The 17,498-nt window shown below is 43.8% G+C and overlaps 1 protein-coding gene across 3 annotated transcripts in view; it reads right to left on the minus strand.

Annotated features, from left to right (window-relative positions):
- Nucleotides 1–17,498, minus strand: part of REXO4 (REX4 homolog, 3'-5' exonuclease) — a 185,864-nt gene that overhangs the window by 23,395 nt on the left and 144,971 nt on the right. For all 3 annotated transcript variants that reach the window (XM_069609354.1, XM_069609353.1, XM_069609355.1), the window contains exons 4-5: nt 14,951–15,106; nt 13,474–13,667 (exon numbers count right to left, since the gene is read on the minus strand). In XM_069609354.1, coding sequence (XP_069465455.1) covers nt 13,474–13,667; nt 14,951–15,106 — 350 coding nt within the window. The remainder of the gene's footprint in view (nt 1–13,473; nt 13,668–14,950; nt 15,107–17,498) is intronic.

Consider the following 17,498-nt stretch of genomic DNA (forward strand, 5'->3'; position numbering starts at 1 on the left):
ACGGCCCCATCGGTTCTGGTAAAATCTCTGCTTCGAATGGATTGGGTCCTCCCACGTATTCCTCATCTTTTCATAATATCTTTCCAGCTTCAGCTGCTTCAGAAAATCTTTCGACAGAGGGCGCTGTGTGCAGTCTTGTCGATTCGATGTCCCTCGAGGGCCTCCATTCACCGTCATCATTAGTATAAGTAGCACAAGCAGCGCCTGTTGGCTACAGTTCCGTTTTTCCGAGCATTCCCTTTGAAGAATGACAGCGTGCTTTGGTTCTTCACTGAACTTCGTCACTAATTCTCTCTACAAAAATGTCTTCACCGTCGGCTCCATCAACGCCTAAGACAGGCTTCAATGTCAGGACTGTGGATCAGATCGAAAATGCTGATCACCGACCCCCGCCGCATATGCCTGTGGTGTCTCGGAATCGTACATCGTACCTCAGAGTGTAACTCCTGTCAGGCGATGACTGACCAGGCACAAAGGGTGCGTAAAGGTAAATTGGCAGTGGGTAGGTTACCTTCGAAGAGTTCCAAAAAAAGAAAATCCGAGAGTCGAGAGATTCTCCTCGACGGAAAAGGTCTAAACAATCTTGATCGAGTTGTCGATCGCATCATTCTTAGTCTTCTTCCAAGAAGGCCAAGAAACAGTGTCATAGGTCACCTTCGACCTCTAATGATTCCTCGGCCGAGGTAATCAAATGTAGGACTTCCCAGCAAAATGGGATGTATTTAGAAAAGAAATGTTAAAAATCTTCGAGACGGCAGCCCCACATCCTTGAAAAAAAGGCCATGCCCCCATTGATCTGCATAAAGATAGCAAAGAGAAGGCGAAGACAAAACCCTATGGACCGAGTCTGAGGCATAAACTAGAATTACATAGAGAAAAAACCCGATCCGACGAGGAATCGTCCAGGGTTTCGGCAAGCCAAGAGTCCAGCCTTCGAAGGTTCCTTTGAAAAAGCATAAGAAATCGGCAAGTCCGACAATCTCACGAACGCCACCAGCGTCGGAGCCGTCGACAGCAGTGTGGAAGTTGACTTCGACAAAATTAAAGTCTGCAACACCAACTTCAAAGTCGTTGTCAACGAGTTCTTAGAGGTTGTCGAAGCCCACAAATACGCAAGAAAAGATTTTCAAACCCTTAGCAAAGAAGGATTTTTTAAAAATCTTTAGCTTCAATTTATGAAGACAATGAACCCTCAGATGACAATACACCACCAATTGGCTTACAATTTGGTACCCCAAATGTGCCAGATGAATTCGTTTCTGAAGGGTCTGGGATAAAAGACTTGCATGAAAACCTGCAAACAGCCAGTGGTATAGATACCTCTCCAGAATTAATTTGGAAAACCAGATCGTTCTGACCATGCTTACTCCTCATACATACAAATAATGAGCAAGGTGGTTGCTTTTTTGGGTTGGAGTAGGCCTGCACCAACTTTTGAGCAGGATGACCCAGCTGATAAACTGGATCAGGGTCCCCAGAGAGATCCAATTTTGCCCTTTCATATTGCCCTACAAAAAAGGTCACATATAATTGGGAAACAAGAAATTGCAGCTGCAGTAAATAAGAACTTCTCAAAAAAATATAGGCCATCCAGTAGTGAACCAGAATATTTAACGAAGCACCCAACAACAGTGAGCTTGGTGGTCCAGGCTGCCACATCCACTAAGCAATCGGCATACCATTCTATGCCTCCCAATAGGGATGACAAGCGAGAGGATGCATGGGCTAGAAAAATATTTACTGCTGGAAGTATGGTTTTAAAATTGGCAAACTACTTGTGTCTTGTCAAAATGTACGTTTACCCTGTGGGGCTGCGTAGCTATGGCGGCTGAGTACATCCCAGAATCAGAAGAAAGACAGCTTCCTGGCTATCATCATGGATGGTAAGGAAGCAATGTGTGAATGCCTCCAGTCCTGTCTGGATACTGCCGATGACATTAGCAGGTCCATGGCAACTGCAACATGCTGCTCTGGTTTACGTGGTTGAGGATATCCGGATTTGCACTGGATGTGCAATCTAGACTCCTCAATATGCCATTTGATGGCTCGAGGCTGTTTGGCATCAAGGCTGATGAGTCTAGAAAAGCTGCAGACCTCGAAAGCGCCAGCTGAATCTTAGTGGCGCCATTAGACAGCCTCAGCATTCCTACCCCAGTACATGATCTTGGAAGCCCTTTCGATTCTACTCCTCAGTTGGAAGAGGAAGAAGACAGGTCAGTCGTAGAGGTCAGAGATGATTCCCTCATGGTGGATGTGGGAGAGGTGTTAATCGGCCCAAGCAGCTGCAGTTTTACCCTCAGCCACGGCTTCTGCCGCCTCAAAACCACTCTGAGGCCTTAACCCACAAGACCCCTGTGGGTGGCAGACTTTCTCAGCATCTGAAAGAATGCTGAGGCATTACTTCATATGCTTAGTCACTAGAAATGGTAGCCCAGGGTTACTGCCTTCCTTTTCTAAAAAAGTCCTCAGAGTCATTCCCCAGGGAACTGCTCTTACAAAATTTCAGATCCCCCCTCCTTGTGCAGGAAACTTTGACCCTGCTAGAGAAAGGTGCTATATAACTGGTACCTGTGGCGGAGAGGAACAAGGGTTGGTACCCCCCCCCCCTACTTTCTAATTCCCAAAAAGGACAGATGAATGAGAAACTTGAACAAGTCCCTTAGGAAGGACAAGTTCAAGATGGTTACGCTTTCTCAGATCCTTCAGGCCCTACAGCTTTAGGACTGCATGGCGTAATTGGCCATTCAGGATGCTTACTTTCATGTGCCTATCCATCACAAGCACAGAAGGTATCCAATGTTCGCGATTCTCATTATCAATTTTCAGTTCTGCCATTCGGGCTGACCTCCGCCCGAGGCTTTTCAGCAAGTTAATGGTGGTGCTGTTGGTGGCAGCGAGTCTCAGTAGAGGGGTGGATTCACGTCTATTCCTACCTGGAAGATTAGCTAATCAGGGCACGTTCACCAACAAGCCCTGGAACATCTCAGCATAACCTGCCACTCTGCACAGACTGGGCTTCTCCCTCAATTACAAGAAGTCCCACATGATACAATCAAAACGACTCCAATTTGTCAGAGCAGTACTCGATACAACCTTGGGGAAAGCCTTGCCACCCAAGGTGAGGGTTCAACACATTCTGCAGCTGGCCACTAAATTGCAGAGTGGCCAGTGTCTTCCGGCCTTCTATTTTTTGAGGTCACTCGGTCTCATGACATCTTGCATTTTTCTGGTGCCAGAGGCTCGCCTGAGAATTAGATCTCTCCAATGGTCCCTCAGGACTCAATGGTCCCAATTATCAGGCAGAATGTCGCAAAGGATCTTATGTGGTGGTGCTGCGAGGACAAGATTCTGAAGGGAGAACCCTTTTGGCAACCATGGCCAGAGAGAACAGTAGTACAGGTGCCTCACTCATTGGGGGCGGGGGGAGGCCCACACCAACGATCTGACAATTAGTGGTCATTGGTCTCCATCGGAGTCCAAACTACACATCAACCTATTGGAGCTGAGGGCAATCAGACTAGCACTGCAGGCCTTCCTACCCTCTGTACAGGGTAAGAATGTCCTGATAATGATGGACAACATGGTGGCCATGTGCTAACTCAATAAGCGAGGCGGCGTAGGGTCACTACCACTGTGCAGAAAGGCAATGCAGCTCTGGGCAATTCAAGAAGGAATCTCCCTGTCAGCAGTTCACCTAGTCGGAGAGTTACATGGCGGTGGACACTCTGAGCAGGCAGTGCACAGTCTCCCACGAGTGGCAACTAGCTCAGGAAGTCCTTCAAGAGATCTTCACCCTTTGGGGAACCACTTGGATCTGTTTGCGACCAGTGTCAACCGGAAGTGCAAACTGTACTGCTCCAGGGAATTTCCTCCAAGAGGAGCTCTAGGAGACGTGTTCGTAGGGTTCCATGTAATAATGTCGTTATTGCATGGAACATGCAGGGGACACCCCCGCAACCTCCAATTTTATTTTATAAAACATTTTTTTTTTTGCCCCTGTCGCCACATATATGGTCACCCAAATAATATCGCCACAACATTTTCCCGGCGATATTATTTACGGCGACCATATATGTGGCGATATTATTAGCTGATACCGTTCGTAGTGGACTGGGATTTCCCACTCCTGTACGCGTTTCCTACACTCTCAGTCATTCCTCATGTGATCAGGAGGTTGTGAAAGTTCAGTAAATCCATGATCCTAATTGCCCCGGATTGGGCCAGGAGGATCTTGATACCTGGACCTGCCCATCTGCCCTCCAATGCGTCTTACACAAAGAGAGGACCTTTTCTCGCGAGAGGAGGGTAAGGTTCACCATCCAGAGGCCAAGACACTTAACCTTCACGCATGGTTTCGGAGAGGTTGAAATTGGGACCTCCCGGATGATGTAATGGAGATCATGCTTTCGGCCAAAGGTTCAGCAGCTGGTGCAGGGATAAGAATGTGGATCCTTTTCTGTGTGATACACCTATGGTGCTTTCCTTTTGTTATATTTGGCGAATCTGGGGCTCCAGATTGGAACAATTAAAGGTTACCTGGCAGCACTTTTAATTTTCAAGCACTCTTCGGAGAGGGACTCCTATTTTAAAATGCCTCCGATTATTCAATTCCTAAAGGTTCTTATTAATGTATTTCCACCAATTCCATTCCAGGTCCCTATATGGGATCTTAACCGGGTGTTAGAATTTGAAACATGCATTCCTTTTGAGCTAATACATTCATGGCCATTAAGACTGTTAACTTTGAAAACTGTTTTGCTAATAGCAATAACGTCAGCCCGCAGGGTAAGCGAGATGCAGGCACTTTCCTGTAATTCCCCATACACCGTTTTCTATAAAGACAAGGTTGTTCTCAAGGTGAAACCTTCTCAGACTTCCACTTGTCGCAAAATATTGTTTTACCATATTTCTACCCACCTCCCATTACTGGAAAGGAGGAGGAAAGATTACATAGGCTGGACCCAAAGAGGGCCCTCAGCTTTATATATCAAGAATGTCCAAAATTCGTCAGAATGCCCAGTTATTCATTCTACAAGGGGCATGGCAACCTTTGCTGCTCTTCAGAGAGGTGTTCCAGTAAAAAACATATGTGCTGCAGCCACTTGTCCTCTGTTCACACTTTTGTTAACACATTACTGCTTGGATTCATCTTTCAGTCAAGAAAGACAATTTGGAAAAGCGGTCCTTCATTCAGTCCATAACAACATTTAAGGAAGAGATAAAATTCATACTCCCATCACCGAATTATTACTAGTTTGGGAGTCTATTAAAAGATGAGGAATACGTGGGAGGACACAATACATTTGAAGAACAAGTTACTTGCCCGTGGTAACGTTCTTTCTCATGCCTAGCAGAGTTATTCTGCATCTACCATTAAGGAGACTTTCTATTGCAGAAGAAAGTGCTGATTCAGCAGCTCTTCCTACCATTGCTTACTTGGGCATATGTTGTCACACCCTCACCAGTATTTCTATTCTCTGTGATAATTAAATATTACATTTGTGGTGATGCGGGTATTCAAAGACAGTCACTCTCCATCCTTCATAACTTCCTTTTGCTCGTCCCTCTATGAATATGCCAGTGACCTCATAACTTGTTGGTGTAAAAACACTGGAACCAGGGTTTGGACCACTAAGGCCACGTTTATTGTGGAAGTGATCAACTGGCATGTCAAGGGATGCATATGTACAGAGAGGTCAGGGGAAAGAGGAGACAAAGGCTACATCCTAGATCTGCAAATGTGCACACATGGAGCCCAGTGCTGGAGCACTGTGACTTTAATTCAGCGAGGTTCTGCTTGACTCCACCCCATGACAGCCCGCGACAACCACTCTCACTCAAAACACTGCAGGAGAGCGAAGCGGTGGCCAAGTGAATAGTGCAGTCTGCAGACAAGACTGCGGCTTACACGCTGGAATACTGAAATAACAACCGGCAAGTCACCTCTGCGTAAGTGAGAAATCAACACCACACTCACAAAAAACTGCCTGCTCAATCCCTACCACATGTCGTCTGCACAATATAGACCTCCCCAACATGTAACCCAAACCAGAAGCGCCATTCACTGAAGAAGCACGGCACTCGAACTTGAGAAAATTATCACTGAACCCCAACAAAACCCAGCGCAATAACAACACTTCTTCTCTGCAGTATCACCATCAAACAGGAAAACAAGATTCAAACCAAAAATCTGCCTGCCTACAGAATAACAGATATTATTGTGCGGAGACTGCGGGGCTGTGCCCTTTGATCCGCGAAAATATCACCCTAACTACAGTAGCCTTTGCTCCCTCAGCTATGGATGGAATCAAATGGCGCTCACACCTGCCCACACACGAGACATCGAGAAAAACTTTCACTACTTCAAGGGAAAACAAAGAGAACTACCCTGACAACCCCTCAAGAAATCAACCAAACGAACAACTCACATAATTCCCTGGTGCCAAAACAACACAGCAGCAAGAAAATCAAATCAGACGCGGACATCTCAAACTGCTCCAGCCTTATTGTCCCAGAGCCCAGGAAATTAAGACAACACTCGCCCACAAAAGACATTAAAACTGAGACAATGTCCCGTCAAAAAAGGAAAGACTCAATATCACAGTCCATTACAAAGCATCACAAATAAGAAATACACAGATGAGGATTTCATCAGTAAGAACCCTTCCCAGGAAAGAAATGAACATAAGATTCTAAAAGATACAAACTGTCTGTACCTCGACCAAGCTGAAAAATGGGAAACATCAAGTAAAAGAGGATATCTGCTGTAACACAGACTTGGAGAACTACAAGTTACGGCAAGACCCCACAGACGCAAGCGAAAAACAAAGCGAGATAATGGACACAAAACATACTGCCACAGAATGCATGGTCAATCAACAAACGAAAATACAGAGCACATGCAACAAAGTGAATGAGGAGCCGCACAGAAAGACAATACCACCAATGACCTCATAACGCAACGCACGACGGCACAAAAGAAAAAAGCTATCCAAGCCAAACAATTTTGGCAAAACAATTACCACAAAGCACAAATGGAAAACACCAACTGGAGATCAAACCAAACTAACTACAAAAATCAACGCATAGCAAGACTATCACTTGACATAACTGAGACCAAATTATGAACGACCAGGAGAAAAGAAATGAAATGTTTGGTGGTACTTACTCACACAATCTCAGTCAGGATGAACCATAGAAGACATCCACCCCGAGACACGAAAAGATGACTATGTCCTGAAGTACAGACCATCTCAACATTAGATCAACAAATCGAGAGAACTATCACCTCATGCAATCGAAAATGTCTGAAAATCACAAAATAACAGAACATAACTCCAAAAAAAGAGATAAATACCTACTGCCAATGCCGAAACCCAGAAGATGAAGGTCACAGTCGCCTACCCACGACAATGGCAGAACTTCAAAATATTATGATTACTGCAACAAACTTAGCCCTTATCCCATTTGTCAAGCTATATGAATCCATACACGAAGCCGTAAGAGATCAAGCAACTCCAATTGCTACGATACACTCAAAACAAACGCACATGGAAGCATTAGACAACAAGATTCAAAGCAGACTAGACTCCGAAGCTGAAACAAGCAGCATGTGGCAAAATCGCTTGTTCGATATAGCTAGACAGGATCACAGGGATAAGGAGCAGATGACCACAACCTTAACCAAGATACTTGATAACAAACTAACAAAAAAAAAGCAAATTTAGGACAACAAGGAAAGCTGGACAACAAACCAGAAAACAATCAATGCGATGCTCATAACCTAGAACACAGCCGACAAGCAGCTGATCTGCTCACCCCATTGATACCAGCAAATGCACCCTATATGCAACAATGCGAACCCACCAACGACCTGCCAAAGAAAAACGCTTCAAAAAAGGACTGACCACAGATGAAGCAGCCACTGAGACATTCCCAATATTCAACCAAAACAAAAACCTCACAAAACAAAACAAGGCTGCACATCACGTGAGAAAACCAAATCAAATGGAAAAGGAGCAAAAAGGGGATTACGTGCTTTCCTGCGAAATCTGATACTTCCCATCACGAAAAAAAAGGACGAGACAAAAAAAACATGTAGGAGGAAAAAACTAATCCTGAAATTGCAAAACCACTCAACAAAACAGAACAAAATAAAATATCCAAAGGGAAAAAAATTACTGACGAGGAAGTAGTAGAACTGCTTAGCGATCTATCCGCTTATGAGGAACCTCAACAAAACCCTCCAGTTCCAAACGAGGAAAATAACATCTTAGAAAGAACGATAAACCAACAAGATGACATCTTGCGACACCAGATCACTCATTGTTGACGAATATGGGGAAGGGAACACGGAATATACCAAGGATAGTTTTCTATCGTGCAAACAAATCTCAGACACAGAAGGAGAATGGTCATCATCAGAACCATCGAATGCCGATGATGAAAATACAACAGATTCCGAGCAACCAGAAATTCGATCATACAAAAAGCAAAACAAAAATCGACATCGAGAAAACAACAAGGAAAAAAAGATTGCGAATGGAACACAAAACCAATCTCCACAATGTGAAAACACAGGAAACAAAGAGGTCGCGTTAAAACAACCTATATTCCATGACCCGAGAGCCTCAAAAAACAAAAACACAATTGAGATAAAACGAATAACACCACAACAAGATGGGCTAATCTTAAACAGGACACACCTCTTGATATTACTACATGTTATTGCAGGGTTAAAAACGACCCAAACACAAGATATAAACCTGTTGGAATTCCAAGACGAAGATTCAATAGAAGCAATATACGTCCAAATTAACTCAAACAAGAAAACCCAAACAATAATGAAGCAAAAGAAAGAAATGGAAATACTAGGATTTAAATGCAAAATGTCCACAACAGATCAGATCTCTGACAGAAATAGAAAAGACACACTAAAAGAAACAATGGAAACATGCAATAACAGGAAGGTCAGCTCCGACAGCCAAAAACGAGAAGATACACGGGGAATGACTTCGGAAGAAAAGCGATTGGACGCCACATTTAGAACCAATATACGGAAAAAGACTGCCACAACCTAGCTATAACGCCCACAAATACAACACATACGAATATGCTCTTGGAATACGCGTGGAAATACTCATCTCTTCAGATGTAGAAATAACGACCTACTTAAATATGACATCATCTGCCTCCAAGAGACATGGATATCCTGACTGCCTCTTTGCGACCGATACATGACCCATATGACTGCAGCCATAAACAACAAAACAGGCCGTCCATGTTCCAGACTACTAACGCTCAGGAAAGTGGAAGCTCACCTGGACCAAATCGAGGCTACGTCCATTAACAACTGGTCCCAAATAACCATCCTAGAGCATAGTCATATGGATACCACAAACAAAATTGATAAAGGGGACCACCCCCTGATCGCACTACTCAACATCTATTGGAGCCTGTTGATTCTGGATAATGACAAATTCCTTGACGAAATACTAACCTCCTTAGATGTTACTTATGCAAAATACGAACAACTATATATGTCTTCGTATGTGGAGACTTGAATCTCCATCTCTTCCGAAATAACGGACACAAAATCCCAGTCTCTGAAAGAAGCAAAAAAGCGAAATTATGGACAGCGGCGATGGAGAGACGTAATCTCACCTTACTCAATGGCAACACGGTAGGAGATAAACCAGCAAGACCTACATGGCACAGAGACAAACTGACAGGATACCTAGATTATATATACACATCTTGCCCAACCTTAACAAGAACATTACAAAATTCGAAATCAAAAAGAACACAGACAGAGACCATGCCAAACTCCCTGTTATCTGGGACGATCCAAAGTAGTGTATGGAAAAAATGAAAGACGCACAGATAGAAGTCCCCACTAGATCAAAACAGACTGCAAATACCAGATGAAAAAATCCTAAAACTGGAAGCGACCTTCAGAACTTCCCACATGAAAGAAAAAAATCAACTACGAATGGTTGCTTGCTCCATTTATACAAAAAACAATTCAACGACCAGAAAATAGAAACACCCATGATCCCGCATACCATGAGGAAATAGCAACTGCTAAGAAAGAATCAAGAAAACAAATAAGGAAAGCAAAGAAAACACATCGACTACATTGATACTATAAAAAAAAACAAATACAGACATCTCAAAACAATGAAAGCACCGATCATACAAAATGACGTGGAAGTGATGCTACATGCAATGAACAAGAGAAACGCCAGAGACTTGTGGACACAAAACCGATTGGTTACAGACGTGGCGGAAAAGGACTGGATCCAACACTTCACCATATTATACAAACACACCAGCCCCACAGGAAACGACAAAAAAACTGCACTTCAGAAAAGAAACCTTGGTACAACCAATGGGATTACGAGGAAGTCCTCACCCATATCAAAAACCGAACATCTCTAGAGCCCCAGGGCCAGATGGGTCAAGCAACAAAATGATCAAAAAACAACCAGAAGCGCAAAACTGTGCCTACAAATATTCAGTCTAATATAAAAGAAATAGTATATTCCCAACATCTGGAAAACAGCTATCATAGTTCCAGTATTTAAAAAAGGCGATAGAAAACTCACAGCAAACTACCGTCCGCTAGCAATGCTGGATCCCCTATGCAAAATATTTGCTGCAATCCTCGTCAAAAGACTTAACGAGTGGACCAAAACCCACAACAAGTAAGACCCTAGACAGACTGGTTTCTCAAACAACGTGGTACAAACATAAACTTGTTCATAATGAATGTAATCAAACAAGAAACATTTAGAAATAAGACAAAATGTACATGCCGTCTTGGTCGACCTACAAATGGCTTTCGACAGCATCAATAGAAGCACATTGTGGGGGAAAACTTGAACAAGAAAAATTCCCAAACGAACTGCCAGCCCCAATCAAAGCTCTATACAGTGATACAACAATAGGGATTCGTCTGACAAAAGATGGCACATTATCAAAAGCTATAAAAACTCAAAACGGACAAAAACAAGGATTCCCTTTGGCCGCCATCCTTTTTAAATTCTACTTGTTTGACATATCTAAAAATATATCAACTACTGCAACCAACCCACCGAAACTGAATATAGTACATGTCCCGTATATACTATACGCAGACGATACTGTCCTTACGGACAAAACAAAGGTGGGACTGCAAAACAGCTTGGATGCTCTCAACAATTATGTCAAGGAAAATGACATGAAGATCAACTCCAACAAATTGAAAGTCATGTCATTGGGATGCAGCACCACCAAACAACGCTCACTCCTTAAGATATACCTAGACGGAAAAAAACTGGACAAAGGAAATATCTAGGTATTGAGCTAAACCAATCGCAAGTGGAGCAGAGCTGGTCTCTACACCTAAAAAAGTGTGCACTAACCTTGGTGAGACTAGGATTGACAATACAAAGGAAGTATGGAAAATACTCGCTGAAACCAGTGACAGTCTTTTACAGACTGAAAGTGACTGCAATATTACTATATGGAAGTGAGAGCCTAATCAATATCTCAAATAACATCTGGCCACTGATCGAGGGCATATTTTGGCGTAAGGTTCTATCTCTGGCTGCCTCATTCCCAATACAAAGGATACGACACAAGCTAGCTCTCCAGTCCCTCCAAACTATACACAATTGGAAGCAGCTAGACATATACCGTAAGATCATGAATAATGATGACACACCTGCAATGAGGATTATGAAACAGTCAAAGGAAACCCTGACATCACCCACTCTGATAGTGTGGAAAGAAGCTTGCAAAGCTCTACTCGATAAATAGGACATAACAACGGAGACTCTGATCAACAGGCCAATGGAAGCCAAAAAAAAGATAAAGGAAACGGACTGGATTGAAACCATTCAAGGGAAAAACAGATACAAAATGAACAAACTCTATACTAGACATAAGAGCAGTAAACGAACTACCACCATATCCGGTGAAATTTCCCTCCAAACCAATACGTGATAACTACCTGCGATTACGTTTCAACGTTCTGTACACCAGAGAATACCTTAATACTATAAAGCAAATAACAAAACAGGAAAACATATGCAGATTTTGCAAGCGAAAAAATCAAGAGGAGACAATCTACCATATCATCATGGAGTGCCCTAGCCTTACAGAACACAGGAAACGATTCGCCAGCACAATGACATTCCTGAAAACAGGCTATGGAGACGAAGAAATGTGGCACCAAATAGCATCTGGAAAAAACATCAATCCAATTATCATGACAGTTCAATTTTGGAATTGCATCATGGACATAGAAAATGTATAAATTACATCGTAGCAATGTAATTCCAAAAACACAATGTAAAAGTGCAAACTAGCACATTTAATTAAAAAAAAAAAAAGAAAAGAAAGAAAGTGCACGCATTACGGCTTGGCATGCTGTTGACACCTAAGCATATTCAGACCATGAAAGTAATATTTACCTTGTGGAATATCAGCATCTCTCTGATAGTTGTTGCATCCAATGAATAAAAGAGAAATTTACTTTATGAAAATTGGATCGCTGAGGCAGAACGATTTCTAGAGCTTAACTGTTAAACTTCTCCATAAATACCCAGAACGTTTAGTAAAAGGAAACATGATGACTTCCAAACCTTTACCTGGAAGGGTGCATGTGGTTCCCATACATAGAGCCCTCAAATAGATGAGAAGCTGATTCAAACGACAAAGGGGCAGGGGGAATCCTTATTAAAAGCAACCTGAAAAAATAGCTCTCAGCTGACAGTATCTGTTCTTTTTCTAGTCCAGGAGAAGTTTCTATCCCAGACAAGTGCCTGTAGCCTTCATTACAATGCCATTTGAGAGCTTGGATGCTGCTTTGAGATCCTTAATTGGTCGGACCTAACAGGTCAATTTAATCTCTTAAAAATGTCAACAGAACACACAACTGGTGAGGTTTTCACTTTCTTTCAGTATCACTCTACATGCAGTTCATTGGGGTAGAAGATCAGGTGTGGTCTAGGAGGTTAGTTAGTTGGCTAGCTTCAGTTCCCAGCTTTTCACCGACACTCATTTTGATGTTGGAAAAAGGCCATTGAAACCCGGTGTCTTAGTTGAATGTCTTTGCTTGACCAGAGTTTGAAAACTATCATTGGAAAAGATAGTTTAGCTAACAACTTTGGATGCGGATGGGTGGCAGGGGTTAAGTGTGCGGGGGGGCTTGTGGTGTGAAGAATCACTTTACAATGTGTTCTTCTATCCCCTAAGGGGATGCCCTAGTTAAATGCAGTTCTTCTTGATTCCCGATACACAGAGGGCCCCCAATGTGGCATGACTGTTTGGGGGGGGGGGGCAGTCCCAGGTGGAGTGAGAGAAGATGGGGAGATTGGCAGAGGTGCAGTGTATTCTAATCCCAGAGAATGGGCCCATTAATAAAAGAAATCCATGCAGTTACAGATCCATTTTAAGACAAAAACCAAATCTGTTCAGGTCACTCACCATTCTTTATGTCACCTGGCCGTATTCCACTGACTGCCGTCCTGTAATCAGTCACCTTCTCTGTGGGCCTCACATACTTATCGTAAATGCATTTCCCAAAGTAGTTGACAATGGACACGCGAGCGACAATGCTGTCTTCACCTTCAGGCCCCACCCCAACCATCTCACAGTCCATAGCCACAGCTTTGGTGAGCCTGGGTGAGAAAAAAAAATATGGGTTACAGTTTTCACCTAGTCAGCAAGAGGAAGGCAGAAAGGAGGAACCAAATGTTTGGAACAGTTTAATTGGGGAATAACAGGTTTATTCTTGGTTTGCAGCAAGTCTGATGTGATGAACACAAGGGCAATGTACAAGACCAACAAGGCTGATCCACCTGGAGATATGCTGGAATTAGAGAAGAGAATTAGACATTGATAGGGGTGACCCATTTCCCTCTTCTGTGGTCCTATATTCGACCCACCAATTCCAAGCAGAATGTCTGCTCCCCATCCCTCAGAACAGAGGATCAGGGCAGGTTGAATGCAACTCATACAGGACCCGAGAGTGGTAACTTACAGTTTAAGAGAGGAAAATCTATATTTAACAGTGGTAGGATGGAGGAGTAAACCAAGCAGATGCAAGGCAAGAGGACCTGATGAGTTTAGTCAGGTTTCCTATCCTAACCAACAAGAACTCAGGATTGTTGCCCCTAGAAAAGTCATTTCAGTGCACTCCCAGACCCAAGATATTTAAGAACCCCAGCATGCCTTATTCCGGTCCCTTTCAGATGAACTTGCTGGGACCTTGCAGGCAGCTGTACAGTATATTACTAAATGGGCAAGCCTATGCAATGTTCCTCATCTTGCCGTAGGGGAGTGCGGTAAGGGGTGTCACACTGATAGGTCCACAGTAACATTAGGCAAACCTTTACATGGCAAAGTGTTAGGTTACTGCTTTTATATAGCTCACTGCTGCCATTTATAAGGTATCTTGGTGCTTTAGGGCTGGCAGGAAAATGGGCTGGCCTAGTTGCAGCAAAGGGAGAGATTTGAGTGGCCTGTCCATACTACTTTCTACAGAACCAGTGAAAGCATAAAAAGGGCAGCATTACCCCTGAAGGATTTGACAACGCACAACTGGCCAAAGGGAAACTGGACGTTTTTGTTTCAAGAGGTCATGAGTAAAGAAAAATTGGTTAAAGCAAAGGTTTTAAATTGGCCTCTTTCAGAACTTAACAAGGGCTACATGCATGTATCTGGCAGTCGTTGGGTGGAATGGCAATAGGTGGGTTGTCAGGACATGTGATTAGAGTGTAAGAACGATAGGCAAAGACTTGGCAAGCAAAAACCTGGCGTGTTAATGCCACACTGCAAAGATAACCCCCTCTTTGAACCCCAACCTATGGCCTCTACTTTAACATACAACCTGATTGATAGACTGAGACTGAGCCAAGTGACCCCATCCTCTTTTCTACACTGGATTAGTCCCAGCGCTCACCCATCAAAGGACTGGTTTTTCACCAGCACCGGCTCCCCCTCTTCTAGCGGTTTCTCTTTTTGCAAACCCAGCTTCTGCCGGGCTATTTCTGCTGCCTCTGGGCCCAGAGTAGCCTCGATGTCATCTGGATCCACGTCATCAAACCAGAGATCATCCCTGGTAAAGCAGAGAAAAAGCACATGTTAAGAAGAGTTCATGTTGCAGTATCCTCCCATGTGTTGTGTACAAGGGTTGACCAGGATGAATTGCTTGGCAGACTGCAAGGCCTCTGATAGTTCATTAACCTATGTTTATGTTTTAACGGCAGTGTGTCTGCATTGGTTTATGTTGTATGACAGACCAAGGATCTTGAATTTGTTATACACTATGCAGGAGTGTCAGTGTGGTTTCTAAAAGACTAGGGCCAAGAATTTCTCTTCTCTGGCATGTTAGGTGGTGGGCAGCTGTATTCTTCTGTGTCTGGACATCTACTGCCGATTACGGCAAAGATGCATTTAGACTTCTCATCTTATGCTTTTAAACGCAAGGTATTATCTTGCATTTAGGGCACAGAGATGCGCAAGACCATCTGATCCCAGAACACAGTGGTACTGCCTCTTAAAGCCATAAGATATGCACCCAACAAACTCCTCTGTAGCAGCTCTGAAGCAGACCCCTGAAGTCTGCCTCCCACTTAAAACATTCTCATCACTTCACACATCCACCCTCTGGTCAACCGCTTCTTTGTGCAACTTCCACCTGGGAACAGACCTTTTTTGTTAGGAAATGTATTTTGCCATTACTGCAAATATAACAATTATCAATTCATACAGTTTACAAAGCATCCTTTTGTTGTAGTGAAATTCAGTGGCATGTAGTCAGTGCTCCAAATAAGATTTTGAGGGAGTGTTTTACTCACTATTTTTTAAAGTTTGGAATAAAATGATTTTTCAGGAAGTACAAATGTACGTTCCATTCCAATGGGAGTATATTATAAGCAAGTAAAAATGTGTTTTAACTGTAAAAGAAATGTTTTTTGCACCTAGTTTTTAATGTGCACTAAAAGATACACTTCTTTGGATTTCACACTTCCAAGGATTTCAATCACCCGCAGATCCTCATCGGCTAGATAGCCCTTCCAGTGTCAGCTGCTTGGAAAACATTTGTCAGGGGCGTAGCATGGCTCAACGTCAACCTCATCTGGACTCGGCCACGCCACTCCTCTACTCCGGATGCAGCGGTATATCTGCTGAATCGCTACACCCCCATACCTCAGTTCCTTTTTTCTACACAGTCAAGCACACTGTTTTCAGAACAATCCTCTTGAAAGAAAATCTCTCCATCACGGACCCACACGGCATCTGCGCGTGGTGTCTCAGGAAGAAACACAATATCGAGCAGTGCGGCTCCTGTCAGCAAACTAATACAAAGGCCATCAGGGAACATTCGTCGAAATTGCCACGTGGGCGGCCTCCCTCAAAGTCACTGGCGCCATCAACCGTACGGTTGTCAGGCCCAAACACTGAAAGCCCAATGTCCGAGACGGACAAGCAGCAGAAGAAGGCTGCAAAGCATTCACATTCTCAAAGCGGGTCACAGCGTTTATCCTCCCACAAGAAAGAAAGAAAGAAAAACTATGCCGGCATAGACATTACACCGGTTCATCAGAGGAATGGGGTATGTCTTTTCCCCTGCCCCAAGAGTAAAGCGGGAGGCAATTGGATACCAAATACTACAACTCTTCCGAAAAAGCTGTGGTGGGTTCGGTCTGGCCTCGAAGCCACAGGCTGCTCAGGCACCAGTTGCGCCCTGAGGTTCCAGCACCAATGTGACCACGCCTGGTCCTATCCCCCTAAAGTCGGTATTGGTGCAGCAGACCCTCAATTCGTTAGCAACAAGAGGGTTCATCAACACACGTACAGAGAGGTCAGCGCTGACAGTGAACTGCCCATTTGCCCTGGAGACGAGATTTTATTTTCCACTCCATGCGTGTATATTCGACGAAGGGGACCCTTTCCCGTTCGGCATGGAACCAATGAGCTAGTGGGTGGGGGGGCTGACTTTCACTGATCAGGCCGAATTGGTGGCCCTGGCATAAGGCCTACAAGTGGGCTGTACACCGGACCATGACCTACAGCAGGCATTCCCTCCTATGGGCACCCTAACTCACAGTACAGGAGAACAATGGAAAAGGTAGTCCTGGCTTTGGCTCTTGGTACGCTAGCCAATCATGTTGTATAACATTACGGGGAATTACACCATTACTGCGGCCCCATCACTGCGACCACTGAAAATGCAGACTTTCTTTCAACCCACTTTACACCACATATATATGTGGGGGTGGGTAAAGGTATATAATGCAAGTAGGGGGGGCTGCAGAGGGTCTCCCCACGCATATAAACATGTGGTGTAAAGGACGCGGAAATAAAACAAAAGTCAGTAATTTTGGGCATTCTAGATAAAGGCCTGCAGACAGAAAGGACTTTACCCTTCAATGCAGCCATATCGGACCCAATTGGTGCATTGTGGCAGAAGCCCTGTTCCACGCCAGCCGTAGATGCCGGAGCTA

The sequence above is a fragment of the Ambystoma mexicanum genome, chromosome 8, assembly GCF_040938575.1.
Source record: "Ambystoma mexicanum isolate Mex_15411 chromosome 8, UKY_AmexF1_1, whole genome shotgun sequence".
In the NCBI taxonomy this organism is placed as follows: domain Eukaryota; kingdom Metazoa; phylum Chordata; class Amphibia; order Caudata; family Ambystomatidae; genus Ambystoma; species Ambystoma mexicanum.